The sequence below is a fragment of the Wolffia australiana genome, chromosome 1 (genome assembly GCF_029677425.1).
Source record: "Wolffia australiana isolate 7733 chromosome 1, ASM2967742v1".
Lineage (NCBI taxonomy): Eukaryota > Viridiplantae > Streptophyta > Magnoliopsida > Alismatales > Araceae > Wolffia > Wolffia australiana.
The window spans coordinates 5,373,615-5,389,033 of record NC_135835.1 but is presented as its reverse complement, the minus strand read 5'-3'; the positions used below and the strand labels follow the sequence as shown (position 1 = coordinate 5,389,033).

Below are 15,419 nucleotides of genomic sequence, written 5' to 3'. Positions count from 1 at the left end.
GGGCCTTACATAGGATTCACCCAATTCCCATGGCACTCAACTAGTAGTAGTGTTAGACTTTCCCAAATGCCCATAGTGGTTCGGATATCAAATCGGATATTGGAGGTGAAAAAACTGATAACCGCCACAACCAACATCCCCACACTTGATGCTGACATAGGATATGAATCGTTATAATACCAAATTCTGATACTAATATCCGTCCTGATATCGGCACCCGCCTGTGTTGAGGTTTTGGATGCCAGTGTCAATATTGGACACAGATTCAATATCAGATCTTCAGATATCTAATACAGATATTCAATTTTCCAATATATGACGAATTATTTTTTACTCCAATTTTGAGTTAGTCTTCATAGATTCATATTAAAGTTTCCTAAATTAAGTTTCTCCACTTAGGCAAGAGACTTCTCCCCTTTCTATATGGATCTCTCATTCTCTGGGGCTCTAACTGACACCTCCCAGAGTAAATGTCTGTCCCTTCCCTTGAATTTCGATTACAGAATTCCATTTAACGTAGTAGAATTTTCTCATTTTTGATAATGACTAGATCAATTTAAACAGAAAAAAGGTTCTAGGTAAATAAATTAACTTACCATTGGATTATAAACCAATTCAATTGTGCGAATGCTCTTTTTCCCCATTCTCTGATGAGAATTGGCCGTCTACAGATTCCACATTCAGAACTATGCTTCTCTGAAGACTGAGCGAAACACAACAATAATGTGTAAAAACTGCTAGATTGATGATCAATACGCATTCAAGTACTAAAGCTGCAAAATTCTTATTCAACCTAATCACTCATAAGAACAATCAAGCGAGTTAATGATGAGTTTCCCAATAATTCGGGTTCAAAAATATTTGGAAATAATTAAGGCATTTGACTAAAATACAGAACTTCTGAAAAATCAAGCTAAGCAATCAGTGGTAAGCAGCTGTTTCGTCCTTGAAGTGCTGAAGAAGAGCCTCCACGCTCATTACTTTGTAATCTGTTCCATCTCTCACCCGCACGCTAACCTGTTTCATTGGCAGTGGATGGAAGTTCTAAGCGAGTGATATGACATCAATCTAATTAATTTAATTTTTGAATCGGATTAAATAAGGAATTAATCTCATATGAAGCGCACATTCTTTATTAAATTTATATTGTGGAAAGTATAACCACCACATTGCATTAATGCCTCGTCTAAAATATAATACAACAAAATATTAAGAGATAGAAAACTCTCTCCCAAAAAATTTAAGTGATAGAAAACATGAAGCATTTTTTTTTATCATGGAACAAATTGGACAGTAAATGAAGATCTGGTTTATTGTTCTTTCTTTCTTGAATGTGGAATAGTTCTTTATTCTTTTCACCATTTAACCGCTGGATGATGTTCTCTGAAGATGAATGTGAATTGACTTTGTAACACGAAGATGAAGATTCATTGACTTTGTAATCCACTTGTGGGAAAAATGACATACCTGCCCCGTGCTGGCTTCCTTTTCGCCAACAACAAGAATGAAGTTGTACTGAGCCAACTGCGCCTCCCGAACCTGAAAAGAGCATTGCAATCTCAAAAAAACAAGATAATAACACGAAGAAGCAGATACATCACCAACTCTTCTTTCCTAGCCCCAAAAACCAAATTGATAAGTTGAGGTAGGGGAAATCATGAACTAGAGAATTTGAGCACAGAAAAGGAAGAACTAACATCAGTTCAATGTTTACTTTATCATCCAGAGAAAAAAAAAACTAATATTTAGTTACAATCGTTAGGTAGCAGCATCATGTATGATTCTGATGGGAGAAGAGGAACGAATGCTTTAATTAACAAGGAAATTTTTTAAGTATTTAAGACCAAGCTTAGCTAGTACTGATTCCAAATTCGTTCAACCACTCTGTACCTTCTTTTCTAGCTTTCGATCTGTCACATCAGCATCTGCATAATATCCAGCTGCATGAAGCTGATCACGAACCTGAAAGCAGGCACGATTTTCAAAAAGTAAAGATGCAACCATTAGAAAAGAAAAATGATAACCAGGCTTGAAGTAGAAAGTTGCAGTATTTGCCAAAAACAGCAACGTGAGAGCGCTTTTAATGAAAACGAAAGTGAAACAACGAAAAGCTCTTTCCCTCCTACGGGACTAACAGATAAGTAACCCTGTTACTCAAGCATGACGAAAATGAAGTCTAAGTCGTCAACCAGGCTTGAGTAACCGCAACGATTTCTTCATAGTCATCGTGTTGCCGACTACTGACATTGACAGTGATGATTTCAGCATCGAATATTGTCATCTACGATTAACAAAGGAATGATGATGACATGAGACTACGGCAATGATGATTTCATCATAGTCATCGTAATCCTGGCGACGAGGAATGACAGGACCTTGACAACTCGTCATTGTGCTCTGAAGAGATAGAATGCAAGACTTTGTTTGCAAAGATCTAACGTTAAGTACCTGTAAGGCATATGATTGCAGCTTCTCTGTGACGGGGCAGAGAATAGCCTGACGTGGACTAATCCAGAAAGGCCACTTGCCCTTGTAGTGCTCCAGCAGTATGGCAAACATGCGCTCAACTGACCCCAAGATGGCTCTATGGATCATTACGGGCCGATCCCGCTTGGCTTCATCTTCCCCCGAATAAGCCAGATCAAACCGTATTGGAAGTTGAAAGTCAAGCTGCAACCATCCCCGTTATGATTCTTATCCCATTCCAAAATTATATTAAACAAAAAAATCAATCTTCTTAAAAACCTGAAGAGTTGCGCACTGAAATTTTCTCTTCAGAGCATCAAAAACACTGATATCTATCTTCGGGCCATAAAATGCTCCATCTCCTTCATTGATCTGGTCAGAAAATTATTATTAAGGCAAACTTAATCAAACTTTAGTCTGGATGAACAAACTTAATCGTTAAGAAATTTACTATTTTGGTTAATAAAAAGATTTCACAAATATTTAGGAAATAAAAAACAAGATAGAATCAAAAGAAAAATTGTTCCAGAAAATTGTAGCTGATCAGCGGTTCTCTTTAGAAATCATGACTGCTTATGAAACTTGGAAAAAAATGAATAAATACCTGCCACGGCCTACCAAACTCATTCAGAGCTTCCGTAAGAGCAGTCTCGGCCATATCCCAGGTCTCTATCTCTCCCAAGAACTTTTCAGGCCGCTGAAAAAGAATCATAGATTCGATCACAGACTATAATAACAGGAAAAGATGGAGAAAAAAAATGAAATACAATATAAGTATGCTTAGGCGAGCATCGGGTACTGTTTATCACGAGTTCAAGTTCATGCGTGAGTATATGAGGCCTAGGGTTAATGCTATATTTTCGAGATATCTGAACATAAATGATACACAAAAGTGAAGTCATTAAAATCGCAAAAAAAGAAAGACAACATAAAGCGTAGGGTGAAATTACCGTCGACAGTTCTAGTTCAAAAGTGAATCCAAAAATTCCATAGGCGTGACTGATGAAGTCCAAGACTCCCCTCACTTCATCTTTGATCTGCAATAAACCGAAAAAAACAAGCGTAATCAAAAGTGACTTGAATTTAACGAAGTAATTCAGAACATTCAAAACACTGCGACGCTTTCCCAAGTCAATAGAATAAAGTAAATTGAATGGAATACGGACATGTCACACTCAGAATTACAAAAATCAGGGATGAAAGAAGACGTGACATATTTACTATCCCTTACTACCATTTTTAGATATTATGTCATACCATTTCCAGATATTATATAAGCCTAATCCAAAATAGCAACAAGCGAAACATTAACTAGGGGGATTATGCAACTTACTTGAGATTCTCTGCAAAATATATGAGCGTCGTCCTGTGGTAAAAGTAGAAGAAATTCAAGCGTTAGGCATTTTGATTAACAAAGTCTATGGTCACCAAAAAGCATTATGTAAATAATTAAGCATATCTAAATTAACATCAATGAAGCTACAGGTATAGACAATTCAACATGTTTAAATTGATGTCAAAGAAGTCATATGAATCTAGCGAACCATTTATTCAGGACAACTATCAAATCGTTTGATCCTTCACACGGAAATTACAAAAATGCATGATGCGGACACGAAAATTAACACTCCGATCAGCAAAAGAAAACACCACCATTAACGTTAGAAAAATTTACACCTGACTATATCACCTTGAAAAATCAAGACACACCTGCTGAAATCGCCTCACACGGGTTAAACCAGTGAGGGCACCACTCAGCTCGTTTCGATGCAGAACACCAAAGTCAGCAAGACGAAGGGGCAATTCTGCAGTTCCAACATCGAGAAAAACTCATCAAATATTAAGCCAATTTAAATAGATGATAAAACGTGGAATAATAGAATAATTGAAGCAAAACAAAGGTGAAAGGTAAACTTTCATATAGGTTATCAAACTGGACATTAGGATATTTTGTAAATAAATCAACGAATACCTCTGTATGATCGAACTCTATGTTGAAACATTAGACAGTGGCCCGGGCAATTCATAGGCTTCAATCCGAATTCTTGTTTCTCAATCTGTGTTCAGGGAAGAGTATTCAAATAAATACAGCAGAAACCCTTACTCTCAACAACATATTAACCTCTGACAGCTGTGCACAGACATTCAGGTATCAAAAACAATCAACTGTTGAATTTCAATTTGCACCACTCATTAAAGATTTAGAATTTGATATCGATTAGGAGAGCAACAAAAATCATTCAGCAGAATAAATTTTTAGAACATGATACAAAGACACAAAGTTAGTACTAAATAAATAGTTTTACATCGGACACCATTACACAAAATAGTAGGATAACAATTATCGTTTGGCATCTGACGTTGAGAATATAACACGGTTAAACAAAATTGGGGGCCCAAAACAGTCATTGAGGTTGTCTGACAGAACTTCAGAGTGTTGACTACTAAGTCAGTATCAAAGCCAACTTGCGAGATCTAGACATCTCTTCCCAAGGAAGATTACCCGATCTGTCATTAAATTTAGAGAGCAGCCTAAGACCTCCCATAAGTAATAGAATGATACAAATGTTAAGGGTCAAACACTTGACAATACGAACCCCAGAAATGTCAAATCAAACAACAAATATAATTTAATAATGAGCACAAAACAAAGATCTCACTTCGAAAGTGAACATGTTCTCCTTGTAGTTAGCCGCATGACCTGAAGTTTCCCAAAGTTGCATGTTGTACATATTAGGGGTAATGACCTGAAAAAAACCTAGACTTAAGTATTCCTTTTTTCCCAACCGAGTAGGCTCAAGAAAATATATTATCGGAGACGCCATGTTCACCTCATGATAACCTCTGTCCCGGTACTGATCGCGGATGAACTCCATCAATTTGTTATAAATCCGGGTCCCATGGGGAAGGAAAAAACAACTTCCAGGGCTGAGGATCATAAAGGTATAGTCAATTTTAATTGGTAAAATTCGATTTCTGTCCAAGAACGGAAGAACTAAGACTTGGTCACCTCAGGGGATGGAAAAAGAAGAGTTCCTGGTTGAGACCCAAAATCCTGTGGTCATACTTCTTTGCTTCCTCAATCTGTTGAATATACTCCTGAAAGGTGGAATGAAGAACTTGAAACTCTTAAATAAGCAACTAGCACCGTCCATTAACTACATGCAACCAATAAAACCAATAATAATAATAGTGCCAACATCCTGAGACTCATACTCACTTAGAATACATAATTCTATTAAAAAATATGACAGTAAGATACTTTGATTGCTTTATATGCATCCATTCGACTGTCTCTAGAAACACATAAAATGTCACGAGCTCTGCTCTATTTGTCACTCTGATAATCATTTATTACGACAATCTCTAACTTGATCAACAAAGACTAGGACAAAAAGCTGTTTTCTTATAAGCTGTTAAAGAAAATCCATAAAAAATATGAAGAAATAACCTTAAAAAGATGGACACTTGAGAAAAAAGATATATCTCTGTAGTTTGATGAAAATATAAATACCTTGAGGCGTTTTGGATCAGGAAACGAAATCCCATAGACTCTTTGAAGACTTTCACGGTCAGATTTACCCCGCCAGTAAGATGAAGATGCCTAATAACAGAAAAAAGATCGAGCAGTTAAACTACCATAAAAGCTAAGTTCACATACGATTCATGAGAAAGGATTCAACCTTTAAACACTTAAATGCTTTGACAAATGATGTATTCGGAATGTGAGGTCCACGGCAAAGATCCACCAGAGGCCCACATCTATATACAGTGATGGTTTTGTCGTCTGGTAGTTCGTTAATGAGCTCAACCTGCATACAAGATCAAGTCAAACCAAAGAGTCTGACACCAGTATACTTAAAAAACACTAAGCGTACTGGAAACTTATAACATAAAATAAAAATATTAAAGACTTATGAAGCAACACTTGCTTTAAATTTGTTTTCAGAAAACATCTCCAGCGCCTGATCCCTGGTCACTTCAATTCGCTCAAAAGGTTGTTTTTCCTGCAGCGAAAGGCAAATTACTTCAGACGAAATAGATACCATCCCATCGCAGATACTAATACCCATAAGAGATCTACAGTCATTCTTCTTAAAATAGAGATCTACAGCCATTAGAAAGGACCGATGGACATGGAATCCAGTGAAAAAGTCCAAACGCATGCAGAGAGAAACATAATACCGCCACAGCCTTCTGTGCTTGCACTTGAATATTCCCGAAATGCTCCTCATTTAACGTAAGGTCGTGATAGAAGGCATCATAATAGAAACCCTACATAAATACAAGAAAAAAGGAGATAATATTTTAAGTCGAACATCATCTCCCAAATTAGCACTCGATTGAATGGTATATACTATGATCTAAACGGTTTTCTTATCAGCCATCGTTCAAAAGGTCCATTTTTTTTTTTAAAAGGTTATTTTTACAGGTACAAGGGCCATCAGTTCCAAAAAAACTCCAGAAAATTGAGCAAGTTAGTTGATGAGAGTATCTAAAGTAGAACCTTTCTTCAAGATAGCACTAAACCAAAACGTAAACATATTATATGATGTCGACAGCGAAAAGTATAAAGCTCTTTAAAAGATCAAGATAAAAGGAAACACGCCATTACCTCCCCTCTGGTTGTGCAAGGTCCGATGCAAAGTCTACACCCATATTCCATCTCAACGGACTGCCGTAATGAGAAATGTTAAAACATAGAGTTGAGAAGAAAACATGGAACTGGAACAAATAATGTCATAGCACACCTGTCCCAGAATATGCGCACTTGAATGCCAAAAGGTATCGCGCCCTTCTTTTGAGTCAAATTTAAATAACTTAAGTTCGCAATCACCCTCGAGAGGTCTACACATGTCCCAAAGTGCCCCGTCTACCTTCAAATAGGGAAGACTGACATGTTTTAGATCAGATCTGTGTAGATGGTAAGAAATAATTACTTGACATAAACAGTAACAAGTAAACTTTCCTAATATGCCACGGATAATCCAGAATGACAAAAGACAAAACGAGGCTCTCATGTCAGTAAACCAACTGAAGTTTACGGAAGATTATATTACAAAAACAAAACTCAATTTAAAATAAACCGCTCAGATATCGAATTATGAATGGTCAATTTTTAGACAGGTAATACGACCCCAACAAATTTAGGTATCTTTTGTCATTCAGCCCAATAGGGCATTTAGGTCATTTGGACCTTATGCAAATCCTTTGAAAAGTCTGCCTCCCTCGAGGAAGGCAGCCAAGAAGTATAACAAACATGTGTCTGGCTCCCCGGCGATGTCCATCCCGTCGCTATCTTCCCTCCAGCGACGCCCACTCCGTCGGACCTTCTCCAAGGCAACGTCCACTCTGCCTGCCTCTCATCATGACGAAGTCCATCTCGGCACTCCCTGATCCTGCGCCGATGACCATCCCGGCGTCTTCTCCTTCCCTTTCCGCCTTCTCCCTGACACAAACTTGCAGGCTTGTATCAGCGCGTGAGGCGATTTTCAGCGGTCAGTTCGCGATGGTCTAGATATCATGAAATAAATGGCAGAGGCTTCATTCCCCCTCTCCAGCGTTCTTGCCCATAAAGTATTTCAGATAATTGACACGGTATTTCAGATATTGGGCAGGCCGGATACTTTGAGGTGGTTGATGCGGTATTTCAGATCTAGGTTTGTATCGGGAGGAGGTTGGAGGATGAGGCGAGGTAGAAGTTCCCAGTGTAGGAGAGTTGAAACGGGAATGATAGGAGGGGTCGAACGGACGGGACAGGGATCGACCAGGGACGAGCCGCCTGATGACGCGGTGAAGGGTTGACGATCGCGGGGACGGGGATCGTCGGAGACTAGAAGAGAACCGAACCGCAAGGGTAGGGATCGGATTGGAGGGGAGCCGGCTGAAGATCCGATGAGACGACCACGGGAATAGGGTATCGCTGGACGGTCAAGGGGACGGGACCGAGACAGGGAGGATCGAGATAGTGAGCCAAGAGGCCGATCTTACCATAAGTCTTGACTGCCCTCCTCAAGGGAGGGCTACACATACTTATAAGAAAAGGAGATTCTACCCTAAACATGAAATGACTAAAATGCCCCTAGCGGCCTAAAATCCCAAAGATACCCTTTGGGGGTAGAGGATAATATCAGTGGTAAAACGGGGAGAAGACGAATATATATCAAATTCATTATAAAATGTTACTTTAATTCTCAGCTGAAGTGAAAAACTAACAGCAGCTTCATCCATCCCCAATTTTTTTTGGCCATACGGTATTACCATCATCTTGGCATCACCAACATGAGACAGTCTGCTGAGGCAAACTAATTTCAAGATCACTACATCTTACTTCAAGATCAACAATCACCTTGAAAGAAACAGTTATGATATCCATGGAACAACGTTCTACATGCAATTATAGGATAGGTTAGTGGAAGATATTCAACCTGAACCTAATGTCTTCTCAATGCTGAATAAGTCAGCGTAATTCCCTCATCTCTGAAACTTCAGAAAGATGGATATGTTGTTCAAAATAGACAACAACAAATGCATGCGATTAGGGGGCAGAAACATGGGACTGTGCAAGCCTACAAATAATTTGTTCACTACTAAGAACTGAATTTTTATTTTTCACTCTATAAACATAAACAAAACGGTTAAGATAGGCTGGACGGGTAAAGACGTGAAACATTAAAAATTAAGATTGAGTTAGATATGATCGAATGCAAAGACGCTCATTCAAGATGGATTAAGGACGGTTTCTCCAAATCAACATTCTAAATTTCAGCAATGCCGAGAGATAAACATAACCTGAGTTGCGCAGAGCCTAACATTTCTGAAATTGATGGGTAAAAAAAGGTCAGACCCCATGCCACAGAAAGACCAAAGACTCACCTGGGCAATCAACGCACTGTTAGCCAATCCAAGAGAAATCTCCTTGGCAATGTCCATCGGAGAAGAAATAAACTTCTTCCCCTCCTTAACCGTACCGTCCGGCAGAGTAACCCTTCAAAAAAGAAAAATTCAACAAGCAATCAAATAAGTAACTTCCCTCAACCAGTTCCCAACAAAAGACACAATCTTTCCTCACACTCTAACCACTTAATGCATACTTGATGACTTCCCCGCCGATTCTCGCACGGGCAGCGACCTGCTGAGCTTGAATCTCCTCAAAAAGCTTAACCCGCTTCTGGATTATCGTGTCGAGGTACTGATTATCCTTCTTGATCTCCAACTCAGGGGCAGATTTCTTCGCACTGGGCTTAGATGAGCCCTTTTTGGCGGCCCCTGAGGATCTAGACTTGGGGCCACCGGCGACGCCTCCGGACTGCTTGGCATGCTCGCAATCGACGTCGTTGTTCTCTCCCATGGCGAGCGGGATCAGGCGACGGAGGCAGATTCAAGGATTGGAGGGCGGAATTCGGATTGGAATTGCAGAATTGCAGCTAGATTTAAACAAGGCTAGGGTTTTGGACTTTTTAAATGGGGTGGGGGTGTCTCTCTCCATGGGCGTTGGAGAACACTGAGTCAGACTGGGTTTGGTACGAGGTGCGACGCACGGTGGACGTGCGTCAGCCGATAATGCGTGGTTGGGAGTCCGATTGGCGGCTGGCTGAAGTTTTCCTGTCGCAGCCGTAGGGTTTAGCAAGCGTCAACCATCACGCCACGCGTCACCGTGACAGAAACGTGACGGATGACGGGACAGGGACGTGACAGGGATGTTATGCCCAGGACGCGTGACGTGACGGAACGGTCGTCCAGGATGATGGATGTGACGTTATTTTTAAATGGGATAATAGCGCGGTATATCCTAAACTTTCAAAAAAGTCTGAGAGATATCCTAAACTTTTTTTTTCGCACCGTATATCCCCAACTCTTGAAATTGAAAAGAGGCTATCCCGGTGGTGACGTGGATCTCCACGTCGCCTGCCAGGTGGAATTCTGGCCAGATGGAATCCACCTGGCTGCCACGTGGATATCCACGTCATCACCGGGATAGCCTAAGAGATTAATTAAAGGGAAGGGGGAGAGAGAGAGAGACGCGCTAGAGAGAGAGAGAAGAGAAGGAGATAGAGAGAAGGAGAGAAAAGGGCGCTTCTTCGACCTCCTCTCCGACGCAGAAGCAGGCGCAGGAAGAAGGCGCCGAAAGATTCCGACCGCCTAACGCCGCTTGAGGGAGCTCGTCGTCTTCCTATACTCCCCCATGGAACCTTTCCCGTCAAGGTACCGTATGATTTTTTTGGTTATCATTCGAAATTTTTTTGGTTTTTTTTTTGTTTCGATTCCTCTCTGTTTTTTTTTCGATTCCTCTCAGTTTTTTTTTCCGATTCCTCTCAGTTTTATATTTCGATTCCTCTCAATCGAAATTTTATTTTTCTTTCTGGTTTCTCTGTTCTACAGGCGTTCATTCTCTGTTCTACGGGCGTTCATTCTCTGTTCTGTTTTACGCAAAAAACAAGCTTGGGTTTCCCCATGTTTGTGGTGATATCATCCGTCCTCCAGCTCTAGACGCATCATTTGCGCCGGTCGGAGTGGAGCGAAGACGCGAGGAGGCGACGCAGCCAATCTATCAGACGGCGGAGACGGCAAGGCGATCTCTCTGCGATTTTGGTAATTGTTCACGTCGACGAGCCCTTTGCCAGAATGATGACTATTCATAACTATCATTACCTTGACAACAAATAAGAGTTCGACCCAAGATTTTCTACAATTACTCCCATTCATTTACAAAACCTTTAGATCAATCCAAAGTAGTCCACCCTTTCTCTGGGTTCGAATAATGACTATTCATAACTCTTATTACCTTGACAACAAATACGAGGTCGACCCAAGATTTTCTATAATTACTCCCATTCATTGACAAAACCTTTAGATCCATCCAAAGTAGTCTACCCTTTCTCTGGGTTCGAATGATGACCATTCATAACTCTTACCTTGGCAACAAATAATAGTTCATTGACAACTATTCGTAACTACTATTACCTCGGCAACAAATAAGAGTTGGACCCAATGCTTTATTTCTTTCATAGTTGATCCTGATTCGAGTAAAGAAGCCTGCTTTGTTTATGCGTAGCTTGGGGCCGAGAAACTGACATGAATCTGGAATCTGCCGTCGGCAAACAACCAGGAATGGAAAGCCGAGAAGAATCTGAGATTCCTCCTCCAGAAAGTACTCAAACAGAGCGACGTTGGAAGCCTTGGGAGGATAGTATTACCCAAGGTGCTTCTTTTCTTACCCAAATCTCCTAATTTATTCATTTGTTTGTTATTTTTGAGAAAATAACCTAATGGGTTTTCTTCTAACGTCTTATCTACTTTGTTATGATGAACTTCATCGCAGAAAGAAGCTGAAACCCACTTGCCAGAACTGCAGACTAGAGATGGAATGACCCTTGTTATGGAAGATATTGTTACTTCCCAGATTTAGAACATGCGATACAGGTAGATAATCTCTTGTTCTTGTGATTTTTCGGCTTAGTTTTTCATTTTTTTTGATTTTTTTTCAGGTTTTGGCCCAACAATAAGAGCAGGATGTATCTACTTGAAAACACTGGTAAGAAGCAGTTAATGACCATAGTTTTTTTTTTTAAAAAATCGTTTGTATAAATTGAATATCTACGTTTGATGTTGTAGGAGAGTTCGTTCGATCGAATGGGCTGCAAGGAGATTTCATCGTCATCTACTCCGATATTAAGTGCGGAAAATACGTACGGCCCTTCTACTTTGTTGATTTTAAGTTCTTGTCTTTTGCTCAATCATGCAAGTTGGTCGCTGAAATTTTTTTCCAATCCAACTGAAAATAGGTTTAAATTTTGTGGGAATATAATCAGCGTGGACTTCTAAAGAGGGAAATTGAAAATGAATAGGTATACTTCTAAATCAATGCAATGAAAAACTTTTAGAAAGTTTCCAAGTTGTTTATTTCTTCTTATCGCTCTACTTCTTTATTTTGCTCTTATCTTTCAAAAACAAACTTCTTCGTTTTACTCTCTCATAGTTCTAAAAATGAAACTTTACAAAGAAAGAGATGGTTTCTTAAGAACATAACCTTCCTCATAGACGTTTTACTTCCTGATCACAATTTCGTTCTGGTCATTTTATAAGTAGCTTGAAATCTTATTTGTTCCCATAATTTACAAGAAATTTCTTGTGGAACAGATGATCAGAGGAGTGAAAGTAAGACATACGACTGACTGCATCCAAAGTGGAAACAACTCATTCAAGCTCAACCCCATGGATGGCGAGGTGAAAAGGGATGGAGGCCATTGAACATGCTGGAATCAACGGCCAAGAATAGCTCAATTCCATGGCCCTGTGATCCAACGGTGTATGATCCCATCACTGCAGACCATCTAAATCTCTATCTTTAGAGATAGATGTATGAAAACGACCTTGTTCTTCTGAGAGAGAGAGAGAGAGAGACTTTTGAAGTATATAAAGCGCCCTTGTGTAAATGGAATAGTTTACTACTTTCCTACCAATTGCTTATTTTCACTCGTATGGCAGGTTTTGGACAAACAAACCCTTCTAAATTCTTAGAACTATTACATTAGGGCAAGAAACACAGTAGAAAAGAGGAGAGAGAAGATGGGAAGGTTTAAAACTGTAGCATTTTCCTTTGAACTTTTCCTTCATTTTTTCACTTGTTTCTGCAATATATTACACAATTAGAACAGCAATGAGGAAAATTTGTGTGTGACTTTCTGAAATCCACCGGCTCCACCAGAAACAAACTCCACCGGCTCCAAAAGGATAAACTCAAATTTCAAATCTCCCAAGTATGCAGAATAAGACAATTCAAATTATATCAAAGGATGTCACCTGTCAACAAAAAACAAAAAAGCAATAAACTATTAACTCAGGAAAATGGGAAAAAAAAGATATTTCTCTGGATTAAGAATATCGAAAGCATAGTGCAAACTAAACTGGATTTTCTTGGTCAAGTTTGATATCTTTTAATATATTATTGGACAAAAAGCACCTGTTAAACAACCTCTTGAAAAATTTCAAACAAACTCTTGATTGTCAAATTATCCAATGCAAAACTTAGGCCACATTTCCTAATCAAAGTGATTGACATTTCAGCCCTAGGTTTTGTGTGTCCTCTCTGGATCACATTAAGTCCATGAAACCTGTTTCAACCATAGAAATCCAACATGGATCAAACAACTGATATTAATATTTGAACTTCCCAATGAATCTTTCTATACTTCATTGAATTCCCAATGAATCTTTGATTTCTACTAACTCCACTTAACTCCACTAACTCAAAATCAGATGGACTAAAGAACATACTTTCCTTCTTCTACAGTCTGTGAATAAACCACAGATAGAAACAAAGATAAGGAATTAGAGAGATAGAAACAAAGACAAGTGGGCATCTTCCCAGGCTCCAAAAAAAAACAAAAATTGCCTAATAAGGAAGCAAAAGAAGGGAATTACGCGCCAAGAAAAAGACCTTTTGTTCTGTAGATTCTTCCTCGTCTTTAGATTCTTCCATAACATTCATTACATCTCTTTCACAAAAATTTTCAAAGGCTGAAATTTCTTTGATATCTCTCTCTCTCTCACTGAGGCTTGAAAAAAGGAAACAGAGAAAGATGAAATTTCAGAGATCAACAAAGAGATGCGAAATTTGAAAAAATTAAAGAAAAAAGTAGTAAATGCCAGCGTAGCCCTTCAACAATGTATCCCTTCAACTTGGTGCATGTCTTCCGATTAGGGCCATGCATGTCTTCCGATTATGGCCAACTTGGTGGCAAAGAGAGCACCTCATCTGCACGCCTTTCTTGGATAATCGTTGACCATTAAGTTCTTTCTCACTGGAGTCGATTCTTCTCTTTTGCTTGGGCCTTCCAGGTTGTTTCTTCACGAGAGGAGGGAATACATAGTTCCCTTCAACTTCGGTCCATAAGTTCCTTCCATTTAATGGTCGGATACCATTTCGATATGCTAGCTTGTAGACATCTTTCTTCAACCAGTTAGTGACAAAACTGACAGGGTCCTGCTTCATCCAGTGAATGCAAGTAATAGCATGGGAGCATGAAATACCCCTTATATTCCAATATCTACAACTACAGGATCTTGTACGTAAATCAACCACAAATCTATTTCCCAAGTCTGTAACTTCGAATTGATACTCTCCTGCATGTCTAAGGGTACATGTCCTAGACTTCAATTTGTTACCTTTCATCAACTCTCTTATCCGAGGGCATAATTGATCAGTTATATCAGAAACTAACTCCCTTTTCTTAACTATCCTCTGCATGATAGTACTTATAATATCTTCAAGCATGTCTATGATAGGTTTTGACCTATACTGTAAGATATAACTATTGAAGCACTCATAAACATTATTATCAATCACCTCGCATTTTGGCGTCTCACTGATGTAAGCCCTGCAAAACTTCTTTACGCCTATATTACCAAAGTCATGCGCAGCCTGTGGTTTCAATGTGGTCATCTGTTGCATGATCCTATGGAAATCTTGATGACTCGTGCACTTCACAGCGTTCCAAAATAACATCTTCAATGTCCCAGTTGAATGTCCCTTCTTCTTCCAATTTGCATAAATATGTCTAGCGCAATTCCTATGCTCCGCATGTGGTAACAGATACGCCACTGCATTTTCGAGCCCCTACACAATGCAAGAGACCATCAAGATATTAGTTCTACATTACGCAATGAGACTTCAAAGAATTATAATATTATAATATTATGCACGAGTTATGTAAATACCTTCTGTTGATCGCTCATAATTGTCCAACCATTACCGTCGTAAATTCCTAAATCTCCCATTAGTAGTTGAATAAACCAAGTCCAAGAAGCTTGATTCTCCCCTTCAACTACTGCCCAGGCAATAGGGTATATTTGATTATTCCCATCCTTGCCCACAGCACACAACAATTGGCCTCTCATTTCGGTCTTCAAAAAACATCCATCCAAACCAATGACTCTTCTACAATCTTCAA

General features: G+C 39.3%; 1 protein-coding gene and 1 long non-coding RNA gene across 2 annotated transcripts; one reads left to right on the top strand and one right to left on the bottom strand.

Annotated features, from left to right (window-relative positions):
• Nucleotides 1–765: 765 nt before the first annotated feature.
• Nucleotides 766–9,904, bottom strand: LOC144703069 (Threonyl-tRNA synthetase). The gene is made up of 21 exons (XM_078575154.1): nt 9,561–9,904; nt 9,343–9,454; nt 7,218–7,343; nt 7,082–7,141; nt 6,652–6,741; nt 6,399–6,473; nt 6,150–6,278; nt 5,981–6,070; nt 5,477–5,565; nt 5,298–5,394; nt 5,127–5,213; nt 4,439–4,523; nt 4,177–4,271; nt 3,800–3,832; nt 3,417–3,503; nt 3,071–3,163; nt 2,746–2,838; nt 2,449–2,670; nt 1,891–1,962; nt 1,468–1,539; nt 766–1,017 (listed from the first exon to the last, which is right to left on the bottom strand). The coding sequence occupies exons 1-21, from the start codon at nt 9,815–9,817 to the stop codon at nt 922–924; spliced, it is 2,160 nt and encodes a 719-aa protein (XP_078431280.1). The 5' UTR covers nt 9,818–9,904; the 3' UTR covers nt 766–921.
• A 1,648-nt stretch (nt 9,905–11,552) lies between these two features.
• Nucleotides 11,553–12,118, top strand: LOC144714632 (uncharacterized). The gene is made up of 3 exons (XR_013584421.1): nt 11,553–11,668; nt 11,789–11,889; nt 11,955–12,118. It is a non-coding gene; the product is annotated as an uncharacterized LOC144714632 (long non-coding RNA).
• Nucleotides 12,119–15,419: the final 3,301 nt, after the last annotated feature.

Bases quoted from the DNA above. Each gene is read 5' to 3' on its own strand.
- LOC144703069 (XM_078575154.1), bottom strand. From the start codon at position 9,817: ATGGGAGAGAACAACGACGTCGATTGCGAGCATGCCAAGCAGTCCGGA. The intron at 6,474-6,651 runs GTATTATGTTTC...CTTTCGCTGCAG, and splicing joins AAGCACAGAAGGCTGTGGCG to GAAAAACAACCTTTTGAGCG. The intron at 1,018-1,467 runs GTATGTCATTTT...CCAATGAAACAG, and splicing joins AGGAAGCCAGCACGGGGCAG to GTTAGCGTGCGGGTGAGAGA.